Consider the following 17,616-nt stretch of genomic DNA (forward strand, 5'->3'; position numbering starts at 1 on the left):
CTAAGAGAACTGCAGGAACAAGTCAGGTAGCAGCTGAGCAAAGACAGAGTTAAGTACCAGAGTTCCTAGATCCCTTCTACCTCTGCTTGGGATGTTCTAGAGCAGGAGGAAGAATGGAGGCTCTGAGGGAAGGAATCCCACGGGAACCCAGCTCTGGGAAAGGCCAGTGAAGGAGCTGCTGGGAGTCAGGGAGGCCCTGATAGAAGCAGGATGGCTGAGAGACCAAGCCAATGTGAAGCCACCTCTGGATAAAGTAGAAGATGGCAGAGATTCTATGCCATTCAAGAACCTCAGAAATCAGCACCAGGTAAACACCAGTGGAGATTATTTAAAGTAGCTTAAACTATGATTCTAACATATAGACACTCCTTTATAAAAACTAGACAATTGCAAGGACCTACTGTATAGCACAGGGAACTATGCTCAATATTTTACAATAATCTATAAGAGAAAATAATCTGAAAAAGAATATATATATATACTTATAAAAAGAATATATATATATGACTGAATCACTATACCATACACCGGAAACTAATACAACATCGTCAATAAACTATAATTCAATTTAAAAACTAGAGTGGTTTGCCATCCCCTCCTCCAGTGGACCACGTTTTGTCAGAACTCTTCACTATGACCCGTCCGACTTGGGTAGCCCTGCACAGGCTACACACTGAGTTCTGCAAGCCCCTCACCATGACAAGGCGGTAGTGATGCACTCAATATGCCAGCAAATTCGGAAAACTCAGCAGTGGCCACCGGACTGGAAAAGGTCAGTTTTCATTCCAATCCCAAATAACAGCAGTGCCAAAGGATGTTCAAACTACCGTACAACTGCACTCATCTCACATGCTTAGCAAGGTCATGCTCAAAATCCTTCAAGCTAGGCTTCAGCAGTACATGCAAGCTGAGTTTAGAAAAGGCAGAGGAACCAGAGATCAAATTGACAACATCTGCTGGATCATAGAAAAAGCAAGAGAATTCCAGAAAAATATCTACTTCTGCTTCATGGACTATGCTAAAGCCTTTGACTGTGTGGATCACAACAAACTGTGGAAATTTCTTCACGAGATGGGACTCCCAGACCACCTTACCTGCCTCCTGAGAAACCTGTATGCAGGTCAAGAAGCAACAGTTAGTTAGAACCAGACATGGACCAATGGACTGGTTCAAAATTGGGAAAGGAGTACATCAAGGCTGTATATTGTAACCCTGCTTATTTAACTTATATACAGACTAGATGAAGCACAAGCTGGAATCAAGATTGCCAGGAGGAATGTCAACAATCTCAGATATGCAAATGATACCACTCTAATGGCAAAAAGTTAAGAACTAAAGAACCTCTTGTTGAGGGTATAAGAGGAGAATGAAAAAGCTGGCTTAAAACTCAACATTCAAAAAATGAAGTTTATGGCATCTGGTCCCATCACGTCATGGCAAATAGAAGGGGAGAAAGTGGAAACAGTGACAGATTTTATTTTCTTGGGCTCCAAAATCACTGCAGAAGACTGAGCGCCAAAGAAATGATGCTTTAGCATTGTAGTGCTGGAGAAGACTCTTGACAGTCCCTTGGACAGCAAGGAGATCAAACCAGTCAGTCCTAATGGAATTGAGCCCTGAATATTCATTGGAAGGACCTATGCTAAAGCTGAAGCTCCAATACTGTGGCCATCTGATGGGAAGAGCCAACTCACTGGAAAAGATCCCAATGCTGGGAAAGGCTGAAAAGGAGGAGGGAGGTACAGAATGAGACGGTTAGATAGCATCACCAAGTCAATGGACATGAATTTGAGCAAACTCCTGGAGACAGCAAAGGACAGGGGAGCCTGGCGTGCTGCAGTCCATGGGGTAGCAAAGAATCGGACATGACTTAGTAACTGAACAACAACAACAATGATTTTTAAAAATCCCTCAGAGGGAAAAGACAGACTGCAAACTTGGAGAAAACATGTGCAATCCATACAACTGACGAACGATGAGAACAAAAAAGAAACAACTTTTGCAAGCCAACAAGAAGAGTAAACACACACACACACACAAATTTGAGTGAGATATAGGAAAACAAGTAATAAACACAGGAAGAGGACCTCAGCATCGTTAGTAAACCACAAAGTGCAGAAACCACAATGAAACACCTTTTCTACACCCATTCATTGTGCACAAATTAAAACTTCTGACCCTACACAGTACTGTAGAGGACCTGAATCCATAAGAGCACTTATGCATTTCACGAGAGTATATATGGGTGTCACCACTTTGGAAAACAGTCTGGCATGATCTCCTACAATTAATCAAGCGTATTTTCCAGTAATTCCACTCCTAGGTTCAACCTCAAACAACCCCTGGCACATATTCCAGAGAAAATACACGAGAATGTGCTTACTGGTAAAACATGTAAATGTTTATGCAAGCATGCATACTCAGTCGTATCCAACTCTTTGTGAGCCCATGGACCATAGCCCTCCAGGCTCCTCTGTCCATGGGATTTTCCAGGCAAGAACACTGGAATGGGTTGCCATTTCCTATTTCAGGGGATCTTTCCAGTCCAGGGATCAAACCCATGTCTCCTATATCTCCTGCATTGGCAGGCGGATTTTTTACCACCGTGCCACCTCAGAAGCCATGTAAATATTAAGATCATATAAAAAGGAAGACAAAGGAAGGATCAACTCAAGATTCAGGGTTAACTGGATGGGGAATAGAGACTGAGAGACGGGCTGGTGAGGAGACTATATAGTTAGTTATCAGGTCTAACTTCTGGTTATAGTGGTGGTTCCAACACTGATTACTGTATATTGAAATAGCTAAGTAAATAGATAAAAGTATGCTATGGATAAGGAGAGTATCACAAACCCAGCATTATGGTCATACCAATTCTGTGCACCTGCGTTCTTTGAAAATAAAAAGTCTCCTCTGAGAACAGACTTGGATTAAAAAAAAAAAAAAAATCAAACAGAAATCATTTGTTCAAACAGTGACAAGCTCCACCTATCAGTTCTGATTGAGACTATGTACAGAAGGATTTTGATTCATCCTAGCATCACTTATAACAGAGAAATTCAAACTCTCTTAAAGACTCATCAATAGAGGAATGGTTTAAAACATCAGGCCACGTTCATACCCTTTCATTAATTCACCCCATCAACACATTGTCTGAGCGTTCAGGACTCGTCAGACACAGTGGGACACGATGTAGAACAGAAATAATTCAGGTTGTGCGCTCATGGGATTGATTCAGGTGGGGAGACAGGCAGAAATCAAAGAATCACACGTGCACTCATCCACTGCAAACAGGGGAGGGCTGTGAAGGAAAGGAACACCCAGCTACAAAAGAGGAAAAGGGAAGGAGACCTAGATTGAAGCATTCATGTGAGACTTCCTAAGGAAAGGGGGTATTTAATGAGATCCAAAATAGAAACCTGGCAAAAGGGAGGCAGCAGGGAGAGCTGTCCAGGCACAAAGAAGCGGACGAGGTCCTGCAGCAGCTCGAGTACCCAGGGAGATGAAAGCCAAGGTGGCTGGTCCCTGAGAAAGGGGAGCAGCGGGGCGAGATGGGGCTGGCAAGGTGGGTGAGCAACAGATCACAGAGAAGAATGAGGCGGAGGATTCTGGCCTTCATCCCAAGAGCCCCGGGAAGAAGGGGATTAAGTCAAAAGCAACAACATCAGATCAGATATGCAGTGGAAAATAATCACCCAGGAGAACGGAGTCTGGGTCAGGGAACTGACATAATGAGAACCAGGGCTCACTTCTGCGTGGTTGCTTTGGCTCCATGGACAAGCGCAGACAGAGATAATGTGAGAGGTTATCTCAGTCACACAGACAAGGGGCAAAGGCAGTGACAATGGAGCAGTGGCGATGGGGCTGCAGAGAGGGGGTTGATTTGAGAAGTCTTTAGGGGGAAAGATGGAGAACACTCGGAGGCAGGAAGAGCAGGAGGTAGGGGGGGGCACCCAGGGTGACTTGTAGAGGTCTGGCTCGTAGAAACAGATGGAACACCGGAAGCTGAGCTGTGTGGAGCTGGGGATACGATGAGCTCAGCTTTGGAATGACTGAGCTTACGGTGGCCTGGAACATACGCGCAGAGACAGCAAATAGGCAGCAGTTTGGCCTGGACATACAGTGTTAGGAAACATGTGACGGAATTATTCAAATGAATAAGGTAGCTCTCTATACTGACATGGAAGTATACTTATGAACGACTGGTAAACACTGAAAAAAGTCAGCTGTAGAGCAGGATGTATATTATAACCGCTTTTTTAACATACAGAAAGATAATCATTTGATCTGCAAGGGAAATACCCATACTCATACATAGATACACACACACACAAACACTGGTCTGGAAAACAAACCAAACTATTAACCTACACTTACGACCTTATAAAGTGTAAGCTGGGATAGATGAGTGAAGAACTTTTACTTCTTTGTTTATGAATTTCTGCATTGACAGACCTTACACTGAGCAGTTAATCACCCTAACTCCCACTTCACTCCACCCGTCTCTCCATCCCCAGCCCTTGCTGCTGCTGCTGCTGCTAAGTCGCTTCAGTCGTGTCTGACTCTGTGTGACCCCACAGACGGCAGCCCACCAGGCTCCCCCGTCCCTGGAATTCTCAAGGCAAGAACACTGGAGTGGGTTGCCATTTCCTTCTTCAATGCATGAAAGTGAAAAGTGAAAGTGAAGTCGCTCAGTTGTGTCCGACTCTTAGCGACCCCGTGCACTGCAGCCTTCCAGGCTCCTCCATCCATGGGATTTTCCAGGCAAGAGCACTGGAGTGGGGTGCCATTGCCTTCCCCAGCCCTTACATCACCCTGAATCCCTGCCCAGTGGCAGAGATTGGCAAGAGGATGAGGTGGAAAGGGTAAGATGATGTCAGTTTTACACATTACTGATGCTAAAAAAAGAATAATGTGGTGTTTGCTTTTAAGCTGCATAGAAACAGTTATATCAAAATGTTCACCGGTAAAATGCCATTTCCTGCTCCTTCAGGGTTTATAACCGATTTGGCTGAGCGGTAAGTCAATAAGATGACTGCAAGAGAACAGAAGTCTGTGGACACACCGTCCAGTGCACTTTCTTAAGAGTCACACTTTGTGTTCTGAGATGCGAAAGTCTCATGCAGAGTCGATGACTCCCCCATACTAACCAGGGAGTATTAAAGACTTGCCCAATTCTGCAGGATGGTGTTCCAGGAACTTGGACTAAAACATACATGGACAACAGGAAACTAAACAAATGAGAGGACTGGGTGGCATTACCTACCCACCTGCATAGTTTAGCCTAAATTCTTCTTAAGGAACTTAGCAAAATCAGCCAGCACAGCGCCAGCCCACACTCAGAACATATTTGAAGAATTGTCTTTGAAATATCCAGGCCTCTATTCGACCAGGAATATCATTGTCCCAAAATAGAAATGGTAGATGCTAAGAGAGAAGCATCCTAATGTCAGAAAAACAGCCAAGGGACACGATGTTTATCCCCAAGGCAACTTCCTTCCTCCATTCCCAATGACATAAAGCTGGACTGATGGAACTAAATGAGACCTGGGAGGCACCTGTCCAACAGCTGGACAATGTATTGCCTGACCATTGTTAATTAATAAGTGTCTGTTCTACAGAGAGACACACAGTCACTCTGAACTATGGAAACCTTACCAGCAAGGCAGACACAGGTGAAGTTGCCACCATCTTGCTTTTCCTTTGCATCAACACAGCTGGCATTGTTCTGGCAGGGTTTCTTCTGGCAGGCATCAAATTCTTCACAGAAAGTACCCGTGTATTGATCATCACAGTTACAGGAAAATGTTGCCTAAAACACAAACATACAGTATATTTTACCTGAGCCCTCTAAAATGTGTGTGTTAGCTGTGAAACTCAAAGTTCAAACATACCTCTCATTTTTATAGTTATACCAACACTGAGTATTTTTATCATATCACTTATACCATGATCTGTCTAAAATCAAAGCTTTCAGAGGAATAGTCTATTTCTTTACAGTTCCATTTCAAACATGTCTCTTCATTGATATGTATCCCAAATGATTCTTAATCTTCCTAAACCAGAAATGGAAATAGTAATTATTTTAGGCAAAAAAACAAAGTTTTGCTGACCTGATATGGAAATGACAATTTTGCTAGAGCAGATATATTGTGCTACAGCCATTAAATGAGATGTCACTCCAAATAAAAGCCTTCAGCACAGATAGCATGTGAGACACATCATTACCAAATGTGTTACCATGCCCGCCTTTCTGGAGCACTGAGAGAATTTACCGAATCACCCTGGAAATTAGCTTCAATGTACAACCACGTAGATGAACTGAGTGTAAGGGAAAATTATAAGAACCATTTCATTTGGTTTGTTATACTAGTAAAGGACCGTAACTCAGACCCAGCGAACTGAATTTTAATATCTATTTACTTATCTATTTGGCTGTATTGGGTCTTATTTGCAGCACACAGGGTCTTTCCTGGGGGTGTGTGGGCTTAGCTGCTCTGCTGCCTGTGGAATCTTAGTTCCCCCTCCTTAAGCACTGAACCACCAGGGAAGTCCCCAAGAGAACTGAATTTGATTGGACGCTTCATTTCTGAGGCAGTTGTATAATCTCAATAAACTGAGCCTTCCTGCTCTCTTCCTAATGCTGGCCTGAGGGTGATGTGTCTAAAACAGACACAGATCTGGGTCCAAAGCCTATGTAGATGGGACTGCAGATTCTCACGAAGAATAGAAGGGAGCAGGCAAAGGAGAATGGTATAAATAAAGTTTACTGCTTAAAAAAATCAAAACAAAATTGGGGAGAATGGATACATATATATGTATGGCTGAAGCCCTTCACTGTTCCCCTAAAACTACCACAACATTGTTAACTGGCTATACCCCAATTCAAAATAAAAAGTTCAAAGTTTGAAAAAAAAAAACCCAGCCCAAAGCACCTTTTCCAGCTTTCTCCAAGCCCCACAACATCAGGCAAGTGTTTCAAAGCCCCTCCCACAGCCACTCCCAGCCCCGCCTCCCTCTGTAGTGGAGGAGGGGCCTAGGTGTGGAGGGGGGAGGGGGAGGGGAGAGGGAGGGGGTGGGGGTGGGGGGGGTTGGAGGGGGTGGTCCCTTGATCTTATAGAGACTCTCAGGATCTCACCCAATACCCACCTCACCACCAAGCACTACACCACATTTTCTGTCCTAAAAAACAAAAAGTTTTCTCTTTCTTCTCTTTTTGTCTCTTAATCAAGTTTTCTCTTTCTTGTCCATCTCTTGATTAATTTACTCCTGAATGTTTAGGTTTCTTTGTAGTTATTACCAGTGAGATTCTTTCCTCATCCTTTTCTTGTAATTCCCTTCATATCAGCGAGGGATTATCACCGATGAATAAGTGCGAGTGCCTGTCTTTGCCTTGACTCTCAGAGTCAGAGGGTTCAGTTGATTCAGGTCAAAAGTTTCAGTTGATTCTCTTGGGTTTTCTAGATAACAACCTCCCTCCCCAAAAGAAGGGATCAGATCAGATCAGTCGCTAAGTCATATCCGACTCTTTGCGACCCCATGAATCGCAGCACGCCAGGCCTCCCTGTCCATCACCAACTCCCAGAGTTCACTCAGACTCACGTCCATCGAGTCAGTGATGCCATCCAGCCATCTCATCCTCTGTCGTCCCCTTCTCCTCTTGCCCCCATTCCCTCCCAGCATCAGAGTCTTTTCCAATGAGTCAACTCTTCGCATGAGGTGGCCAAAGTACTGGACTTTCAACTTTGGCATCATTCCTTCCAAAGAAATCCCAGGGCTGATCTCCTTCAGAATGGACTGGTTGGATCTCCTTGCAGTCCAAGGGACTCTCAAGAGTCTTCTCCAACGCCACAGTTCAAAAGCATCAATTCTTCGGCACTCAGCCTTCTTCACAGTCCAACTCTCACATCCATACATGACCACAGGAAAAACCATAGCCTTGACTAGATGAACCTTTGTTGGCAAAGTAATGTCTCTGCTTTTGAATATGCTATCTAGGTTGGTCATAACTTTCCTTCCAAGGAGTAAGTGTCTTTTAATTTCATGGCTGAAGTCACCATCTGCATTGATTTTGGAGCCCCAAAAAATAAAGTCTGACACTGTTTCCACTGTTTCCCCATCTATTTCCCATGAAGTGGTAGGACCAGATGCCATGATCTTCGTTTTCTGAATGTTGAGCTTTAAGCCAACTTTTTCACTTTCCACTTTCACTTTGATCAAGAAGCTTTCGAGTTCCTCTTCACTTGCTGCCATAAGGGTGGTGTCATCTGCATATCTGAGGTTATTGATATTTCTCCCGGCAATCTTAATTCCAGCTTGTGTTTCTTCCAGTCCAGTGTTTCTCATGATGTACTCTGCATATAAGTTAAATAAACAGGGTGACAATATACAGCCTTGACATACTCCTTTTCCTATTTGGAACCAGTCTGTTGTTCCATGTCCAGTTCTAACTGTTGCTTCCTGACCTGCATACAAATTTCTCAAGAGGCAGATCAGGTGGTCTGGTATTCCCATCTCTTCCAGAATTTTCCACAGTTTATTGTGATCCACACAGTCAAAGGCTTTGGCATAGTCAATAAAGCAGAAATAGATGCTTTTCTGGAACTCTCTTGCTTTTTCCATGATCCAGAGGATGTTGGCAATTTGATCTCTGGTTCCTCTGCCTTTTCTAAAACCAGCTTGGACATCAGGAAGTTCACGGTTCACATATTGCTGAAGCCTGGCTTGGAGAATTTTGAGCATCACTTTACTAGCGTGTGAGATGAGTGCAATTGTGCGATAGTTTGAGCATTCTTTGACATTGCCTTTCTTTGGGATTGGAATGAAAACTGACCTTTTCCAGTCCTGTGGCCACTGCTGAGTTTTCTAAATTTGCTGGCATATTGAGTGCAGCACTTTCACAGCATCATCTTTCAGGATTTGAAATAGCTCAACTGGAATTCCATCACCTCCACTAGCTTTGTTTGTAGTGATACTTTCTAAGGCCCTCTTGACTTCACATACCATCGTGATTATCTGGGTTGTGAAGATCTTTTTTGTACAGTTCTTCTGTGTATTCTTGCCATCTCTTCTTAATATCTTCTGCTTCTGTTAGGTCCATACCATTTCTGTCCTTTATCAAGCCCATCTTTGCATGAAATGTTCCTTTGGTATCTCTGATTTTCTTGAAGAGATCCCTAGTCTTTCCCATTCTGTTGTTTTCCTCTATTTCTTTGCACTGATCACTGAAGAAGGCTTTCTTATCTCTTCTTGCTATTCTTTGGAACTCTGCATTCAGATGCTTATATCTTTCCTTTTCTCCTTTGCTTTTCGCTTCTCTTGTTTTCACAGTTATTTGTAAGGCCTCCCCAGACAGCCATTTTGCTTTTTTGCATTTCTTTTCCATGGGGATGGTCTTGATCCCTGTCTCCTGTACAATGTCACGAACCTCATTCCATAGTTCATCAGGCACTCTATCTATCAGATCTAGGCCCTTAAATCTATTTCTCACTTCCACTGTATAATCATAAGGGATTTGATTTAGGTCATACCTGAATGGTCTAGTGGTTTTCTCTACTTTCTTCAATTTCAGTCTGAATTTGGCAATAAAGAGTTCATGGTCTGAGCCACAGTCCGCTCCTGGTCTTGTTTTTGTTGACTGTATAAAGCTTCTCCATTTTTGGCTGCAAAGAATATAATCAATCTGATTTCAGTGTTGACCATCTGGTGATGTCCATGTATAGAGTCTTCTCTTGTGTTGTTGGAAGAGGGTGATTGTTATGACCAGTGCATTTTCTTGGCAAAACTCTATTAGTCTCTGCCCTGCTTCATTCTGTATTCCAAGGCCAAATTTGCCTGTTACTCCAGGAAGAACATTTGCAAATCATAATAATGTTGCCTTCTCTAGTCCTCATGGCTACATTGGTGCAGATCCAGAATAATTTTGATTTCAAAGGGAAATTTACAGAATTCACTGTAAGTAGAACACTAAGTAGAACACTTGGAATGACAATCAAATTTTATCAAATGCCATTTTAGCTTCTTGGAGTAGAAAGAGCAGCCACTCCAGTATTTTTGCCTGGAAAATTCCGTGGACAGAGGAGCCTGGTGGGCTATATAGTCCATGGCATCACAAAGAGTTGAACACGACTGACCACACACACACATCTTAGCTTCTATTTTTAAAAATCAACTTTTTATCTCTAACCTATCAGTATATGAACTGAATGTTTAAATTCCCTACTACTGACTCCTTATATTCCTAGAAGAAAAGTCCACAGAGGTCCTTAAGTCAAACTGTTTTATGGCTGAATTCTTCTTGTATTTTTATTCTACTTGTATTTTATGACTGCATTCTACTTATATTTCTGTGACTTTCACCTAACAGGCCCTATCCCCATAGACCCCTTTTCTAAGAAAAACTGTCCCTTGCCTGGTGAGATCATAGTTTACACCACAAAAGTGAAAGTGAAAGTGAAAGTCACTAAACTCAACTCAGAGAGTCAAGTCTGACTCTTTGCGACCCCATGGACTATAGAGTTTATGGAATTTTCCAGGCCAGAATACTGGAGTGGATAGCCATTCCCTTCTCCAGGGGATCTTCCCAACCCAGGGATAGAACCCTGGTCTCCTGCATTGCAGGCAATTTCTTTACCATCTGAGCCACCAGGGAAGCCCTTACCATAAAAGGATGCCCTTTGTCACAAGGGGCTAAATCAGGAGTGGATGGAACTCTGATTTCAGCAACCAATCAAGAAATCAAACAGTAAAACATGACATTAAGCTCAACCAAAACAACCAGATTTTATGTAGGTGTATTTCTTTTGTTAGTTGAATTTGTTGTTGTTGAGGGAATGTGACAAATCCTTATAAACTACAAAATCAAGTCCTCTTTAGTTTAAAGGATACACTCTTCAATTATATCTTAGGAACCAGAACAACAGAAATAAGAGCAGCAGCTTTTTCTATTTAAGTTAAAGATAAATTGTCTGCCTTCTATTGCTATCATCTCACACCTCCTTGTGGCAAATGGAAGTTCCCTCTACATTCTAGCAGTAATTGATTCCTGTTTTTCTAGTGATGTTGTGAGTTTTGTTTTGTTTTTTTGTTTTGTGTGTGTTTGTAGAGACTATTAATAGTTGCATGCTGAGGAAAGCTCATCAAGGACTATTAGAAAAGCAGCCTTGTAATTAGGAAAACTCCTTTTCTGGAACTGTCTTCTACCTAAATAGATACTTCTCCAGAGAAAGGCATCTATTTACAGATGGCCAATAGGCACATGAAAATATGTTCAACATTGCTAATTATTAGGGAAATGCAAATCAAAATTACATTAAGGTACCACCTCACACCAGTCAGAATGGCCACCATTAAAAAGCCTACAAATAACAAATGCTAGAGAGCATGGAGAAAAGGTAACCCTTCTACACTGTTGGTAGGAATGTACACTGATGTAGCCACTATGGAAAACAGTATGGAGGTTCCTCAAAAACTAAAACTACAGTTGCCATATGATCCAGCCAGCCCATTCATAGACATATATCTGTAGGAAGCTCCAATTTGAAAAGATCCATGCACCTCAGTGTTCATTGCAGTTCATTGCAGCAGTATTTACAATTGCCCAGACACAGAAGCAAACAAAACGTCCATCAACAGATGATTAAAAAAACATGTGGTACAGGGGCTTCCCTCATGGTCCAGTGGTTAAGAGTCTGCTTTGCAAAGCAGGGGACACCAGTTTGATCCCTGGTCTGGGAACATCCCCCAGGCTGTGGAGCAACTAAGCCTGTGCACCACAGCTACTGAGCCTGAGCTCTAAGTCCTCGAGCCACAGCTGCTGAAGCACGTGGACCTAGGGCCTGTGCTCCACAACAAGAGAGGCCCCCGCAATGAGAAGTCTGCACACTGCAACGAAGACTACCCCCACTCACCACAATTAGAGAAATCCCACATGCAGCAATGAAGACCCACCACAGCAAAATAATAAAATAAATCAATCAATCTTTTTTTTTTTTTTTAAGGAAAAAAGAAGATGTCGTACATATATGCAATGGAATATTACTCAGCCATAAAAAAAGAACAAAATAATACCATTTGCAGCAACATGGATAGACCCAGAGATTATCATAATGAGTGAAGTAAGTCAAAAAAAGAAAGACAACTACCATACGATATCGCTTATATATGGAATCTAAAATACGACACAAACTTATTTACAAAACATAAACAGACTCACAGAAAACAAACATCATCACCAAACCAAAAAGGGGTGAGGAAGGAATAAATTAGGAGTTTTGGATTAGCAGATACAAACTACCATATATAAAACAGATCATCAAAAAGGGCCTACTGTATAGCACAGGGAACTATACTCAATATCTTGTAATAAGCCATAATGGAAAGAATATGAAAAAGAATATATATGTATACATACACATATAACTGAATCACTTCTGTATACCAGAATCTAATGCAATATTGTAAATCAACTATAAAAATAATAAAATATTTAATAAAAAATTAAATAAAATAATACAAATTTTAAAATGAAAATAGAACTATTTTCTATGGAAAATCTTGTCCTTGCTCAAATGGACAATGGTGCACAACTCTGATATTTGCAGGGGACTGTCCAGACCCCCTTGTGCATCTCCACAGAGCTGTGACTGCCTTTAACTGCAAAAGATATGCATACACTGTGCACACAGTTCCAAACTGGGCCTCAGCATTGTAATAAATTACTCCATGTCATTATTTTTGGCAGCTGTCCTCTAAAATTTATTTGGTTTGCATCCAGTCATTCCATTTTGCAGATAAATTTCTTTGGTCATTCAAGGGATACATTTTGCATATAATTCATCTGGCATGTTCCACGGAAAATATGTCGCTTGTGAAAATAAATTATGGAAAGCCCCAAATCAAATATCTTTGAGTAAATATTGACTGAATTTATGTGTGTGTGTATATATATATATATATATTTGAAGTATAGTTGAATGAATTCAAAACTAAAATGAAAGCCACGTGTTTTGCTCTGTTTTAAGCAAGAAGCTTGACAGAAATGTTAAGAAATTGTTGAAACAATAGCTTTTGCCCAAGCAAAGCACCAAACTGATTCTTAAACTTTGATTGATGGATGACGAAGAAGATTACCAACAGTTTACATATTCATGACCATAAAATTTTAGTTATATCTTTGTGTATTCTGTGCCATGTTACCCATAAAGTTAGATCTCTTCTAAGTCCACTTGGATTCCGAAGTCCATTTGGAAAGAACGAAGAGCTTTCCTATAATATTAACAGGATTTTTAAAAAATAGATTCAACACTTTGAATTATAAGGGGCCATAAATATTTATTAGGAAACTCTATTTTTAGTGTATTCGTTGTAAAAATACTGTATTCAATTACTGACATTTGTAAACTATTCTATCAACCTTGAGAAGTTTAACACACTCTGATAGCACCAACCTATGTCCTGGTTTTTTTTGGCTGCACCACGCAACTTGTGGCATGTTAGTTCCCCAGCCAAAGATCGACTTCTTGCGCTCTTCAGTGGAAGAGCAGAGTCCCAATCACTGGACCACCAGGGAAGTCCCGAGAGCAAAGTTGGTTTTTTATTTATCTATTTATTTAATTTATTTGTTGTGCTGGGTCTTCGTTGCTGCCCTCAAGTTTTTCTCTAGTTGTGGCGAGTGGGGGCTATGCTCCAATTGCCATGCTCAGGCTTCTCATTGTGGTGGCTTCTCTTGCTTCGGAGCATGGGCTCTAGGGTGTGTGGGCTTCAGTAGTTCAGGCACATGGTCTCAGGAGTTGCGGCTCCCAGGCTCTGGAGCAAAGATTCAATAGTTGTAGCTGAGTTTAGTTGCTCTGCCATATGTGAGATCTTCCCAGATCAGAAATCGAACCCATGTCTCCTACGTTAGTAGGTGAATTCTTTACCACTGAGCCACCATGGAAGCCAGCAAGAGGATTTTTTTGAGGAGCTTTATTTCTCTCCTTCAGAGTCATAGTTTATCAATTCTTATACAGGTGCTCCCTTAAACAAAGTGTATAGAAAACACACATCTCTTTTTGTTGTCCCAGTAACATCAGCATGAACAGAGAACACTCAGCCAACTAGACAGGGAAGCTCATTGTTTATAGAGCTTACTCACATTGAATTATCTCTTTAATCTTCACCATGTCTGTTAGGTGGGTCCTCCCAGATCCATTTTAGGAGTTGAGAACAGACTGGACAGAAAGGTGAGATACATTGCTTAAGGTGTTCCAGCTGGTAAGTGCACGGTCAAGGCTTAAACTCATATCATCCAATTCCAAATCCTATTCCACTCACATATTGTCCAATCATCACTGTGATCATCCGTGGGTACCACAGACCCACGTGGGGATGCCCTTCACCCTTGCTCTAAAATAACCCCCAACAACAACTGTATTTGATTTCTAGCTCCATATTTCTATAGTTTTTCTGCCTCTTTCCTTGCTATCTGGCTGTCTTCCCTATCAGCATCATTGACTGTTCTCTTGGTTCACTGGTCCTAATTTCCTTCAGTTGTAAGAATAATACAAAATTTATTCAAAACAACCTCAAAATAGAGTAAAAACATCCTTCCTGAGGGTTGGATGCATCTCTCATACATAAAGTGCCTAGTCACTCATGGACAGAGTTGGAAACTTTGCGAAGTTCTTCACCAGAACTGGAGGTCCCTGGTGTCTGCATACATGATAGACATTTGAGTGTTCATTGAATTAAGCTGACTTGAGAGTCCGCTCCTTAAAGGTAGACTTGTGTAAGAGTTCTGTGCAGGACAAGGGTCCTCTTCTCCTACTTCCTTGTCCATTTCTGATGGTTTTGTGTTTTATTAAGATAGAATCACAGCCACTTATGCATTCTTCATCTACACCTTCATACTAAAGGCGATGCTGAAAAGGATTAGTAGGACAATCCCAAACCAAAATTTAAAAAGAGCTACTGCTTTATTGACTATTCCACAAAGGCTTTGACTGTGTGGATCACAATAAGTTGTGGAAAATTCTGAAAGAGATGGCAATAACAGACCACCTGACCTGCCTCTTGAGAAACCTGTATGCAGGTCAGGAAGCAATAGTTAGAACTGGACATGGAACAACAGACTGGTTCCAAATAGGAAAAGGAGTACATCAAGGCTGGATATTGTCACCCTGCTTATTTAACTTCTATGCAGAGTACATCATGAGAAACGCTGGCCTGGAAGAAGCACAAGCTGGAATCAAGATTGCTGGGAGAAATATCAATAACCTCAGATATACAGATGACACCACCTTTATGGCAGAAAGTGAAGAGGAACTAAAAAGCCTCTTGATGAAAGTGAAAGAGGAGAGTGAAAAAGTTGGCTTAGAACTTAACATTCAGAAAACTAAGATCATGGTATCTGGTCCCATCACTTTATGGTAAATAGATGGGGAAAGAGTGGAAACAGTGTCAGACCTTATCTTTGGGGGCTCCAAAATCACTGCAGATGGTGACTGCAGCCATGAAATTAAAAGACGCTTACTCCTTGGAAGGAAAGTTAAGACCAACCTAGATAGCATATTGAAAAGCAGAGACATTACTTTGCCAACAAAGGTCCATCTAATCAAGGCTATGGTTTTTCCAGTGGTCATGTATGGATTGTGAGAGTTGGATTGTGAAGAAAGCTGAGCACCAAAGAATTGATGCTTTTGAACTGTGGTGTTGGAGAAGACTCTTGAGAGTCCCTTGGACTGCAAGGAGATCCAACCAGTCCATCCTAAAGGAGATCAGTCCTGGGTGTTCTTTGGAAGGAATGATGCTAAAGTTGAAACTCCAGTACTTTGGCCACCTCATGTGAAGAGTTGACTCACTGGAAAAGACTCTGATGCTGGGAGGGATTGGGGGCAGGAGGAGAAGGGGATGACAGAGGATGAGATGGCTGGATGGCATCACCAACTTGATGCACATGAGTTTGGGTGAACTCCGGGAGTTGGTGATGGACAGGGAGGCCTGGCGTGCTGCGATTCATGGGGTCACAAAGCGTCGGACATGACTGAGCGACTCTACTGAACTGAACTGAACCAAAAGCTCTGATAATGGAAAGGAGATGATTTAAGCCTCTCTTGGCTAATGCACACTCAAAGCCAATTTCAACTTCCATCATGGACCAGCCTGATTCCAAACAACACCTGGGCAATCCAGGGTTAAATGTCTGAACATCTGCAAGGTCAAAACTCGGGCTAATGAGTTGATAATTGCTGAAACAGGCAATGCAGACATGGTGGTTTGCCAAACGGCTTTCTCTACTTTCAAATATGATGAAATTTTTCAGAATAAAAGATTTTCTGTTTTTATTTTAAGAGTTTGGCTAAATCTCAAGAAATGAAAGATAAAACTCTGAAACATTAGAATCACATTTCAGCATCCTGTGTCCAGCTCCTCCCTGTGGGCTCTGTGATTGCATTTAGCATAGGGATGTTGTGGAAAACACTGCGTGTACATCACCAAGTCCCTGTATATGAAGTCCCCCTCCAGAAATTCATTTCACATCCAAGTACAGGAGAAGACCTGCTTGGCCTAAGGGACTGACATGTCTTCTTCTGAGGACAAAATGACTCACGAAACAAAGCGTATTTCCCTCTGAACAACCCAGTTGTCTTTTAAAAAAAAAATGGAGGCTCAGTCATTCCAGTGCCAAGGGAAGGCGTGACCATGTCTCAGCTTGCCCAGCATGCCGGGGTCATAAGTAAGGCACACCCAGCCCAGGTCACAGCTGGGAGAGTGGAATTCCTGCTTACAGAGCTCTGGGTGAAAATTCAGAAGATCTCCTAAACTAGTATTCCATACACAGCAAGGTTAAGTAGAGTCTATTTTCTAAGGTTGGAAAGCCCTGTAACCTTTTTGCTCCCAGTTAATAGAAGAGCTCCAGTTGAGCTGTTTCAAATCCTAAAAGATGATGCTGTGAAAGTGCACTCAATATGTCAGCAAATTTGGAAAACTCAGCAGTGGCCACAGGACTGAATCCTTTCCAATCCCAAAGAAAGGCAATGCCAAAGAATGCTCAAACTACTGCACAATTTCACTCATCTCACATGCTAGTAAAGTGATGCTCAAAACTCTCCAAGCCAGGCTTCAGCAATACGTGAACCGTGAACTTCCAGATGTTCAAGCTGGTTTTAGAAAAGGCAGAGGAACCAGAAATCAAACTGCCAACATCTGTGGGATCATCGCAAAAGCAATAGAGTTTCAGAAAAATATCTATTTCTGCTTTATTGACTATGCCACAAAGGCTTTGACTGTGTGGATCACAATAAACTGTGTGGAAAATTCATCAAGAGATGGGAATACCAGACCTCCTGACCTGCCTCTTGAGAAATCTGTATGCAGGTCAGGAAGCAACAGTTAGAACTGGACATGGAACAACAGACTGGTTCCAAATAGGAAAAGGAGTATGTCAAGGCTATATATTGGCACCGTGCTTATTTAACTTATATGCAGAGTATACCATGAGAAAATGCTGGGCTGAATGAAGCACAAGCTGGAATCAAGATTGCCAGGAGAAATATCAATAACCTCAGATATGCAGATGATACCACCTTTATGGGAGAAAGTGAAGAAGAACTAAAGAGCCTCTTCATGAAAGTGAAA

General features: G+C 41.9%; 1 protein-coding gene across 1 annotated transcript in view; it reads right to left on the bottom strand.

Annotated features, from left to right (window-relative positions):
- DNER (delta/notch like EGF repeat containing) overlaps positions 1–17,616 on the bottom strand; it is a 391,251-nt gene that overhangs the window by 151,219 nt on the left and 222,416 nt on the right. Inside the window, exon 6 of the mRNA XM_003585774.3 lies at positions 5,659–5,812. Within this exon, the coding sequence (XP_003585822.1) occupies positions 5,659–5,812 (154 nt within the window). The remainder of the gene's footprint in view (positions 1–5,658; positions 5,813–17,616) is intronic.

The sequence above is a fragment of the Bos taurus genome, chromosome 2, assembly GCF_002263795.3.
Source record: "Bos taurus isolate L1 Dominette 01449 registration number 42190680 breed Hereford chromosome 2, ARS-UCD2.0, whole genome shotgun sequence".
Lineage (NCBI taxonomy): Eukaryota > Metazoa > Chordata > Mammalia > Artiodactyla > Bovidae > Bos > Bos taurus.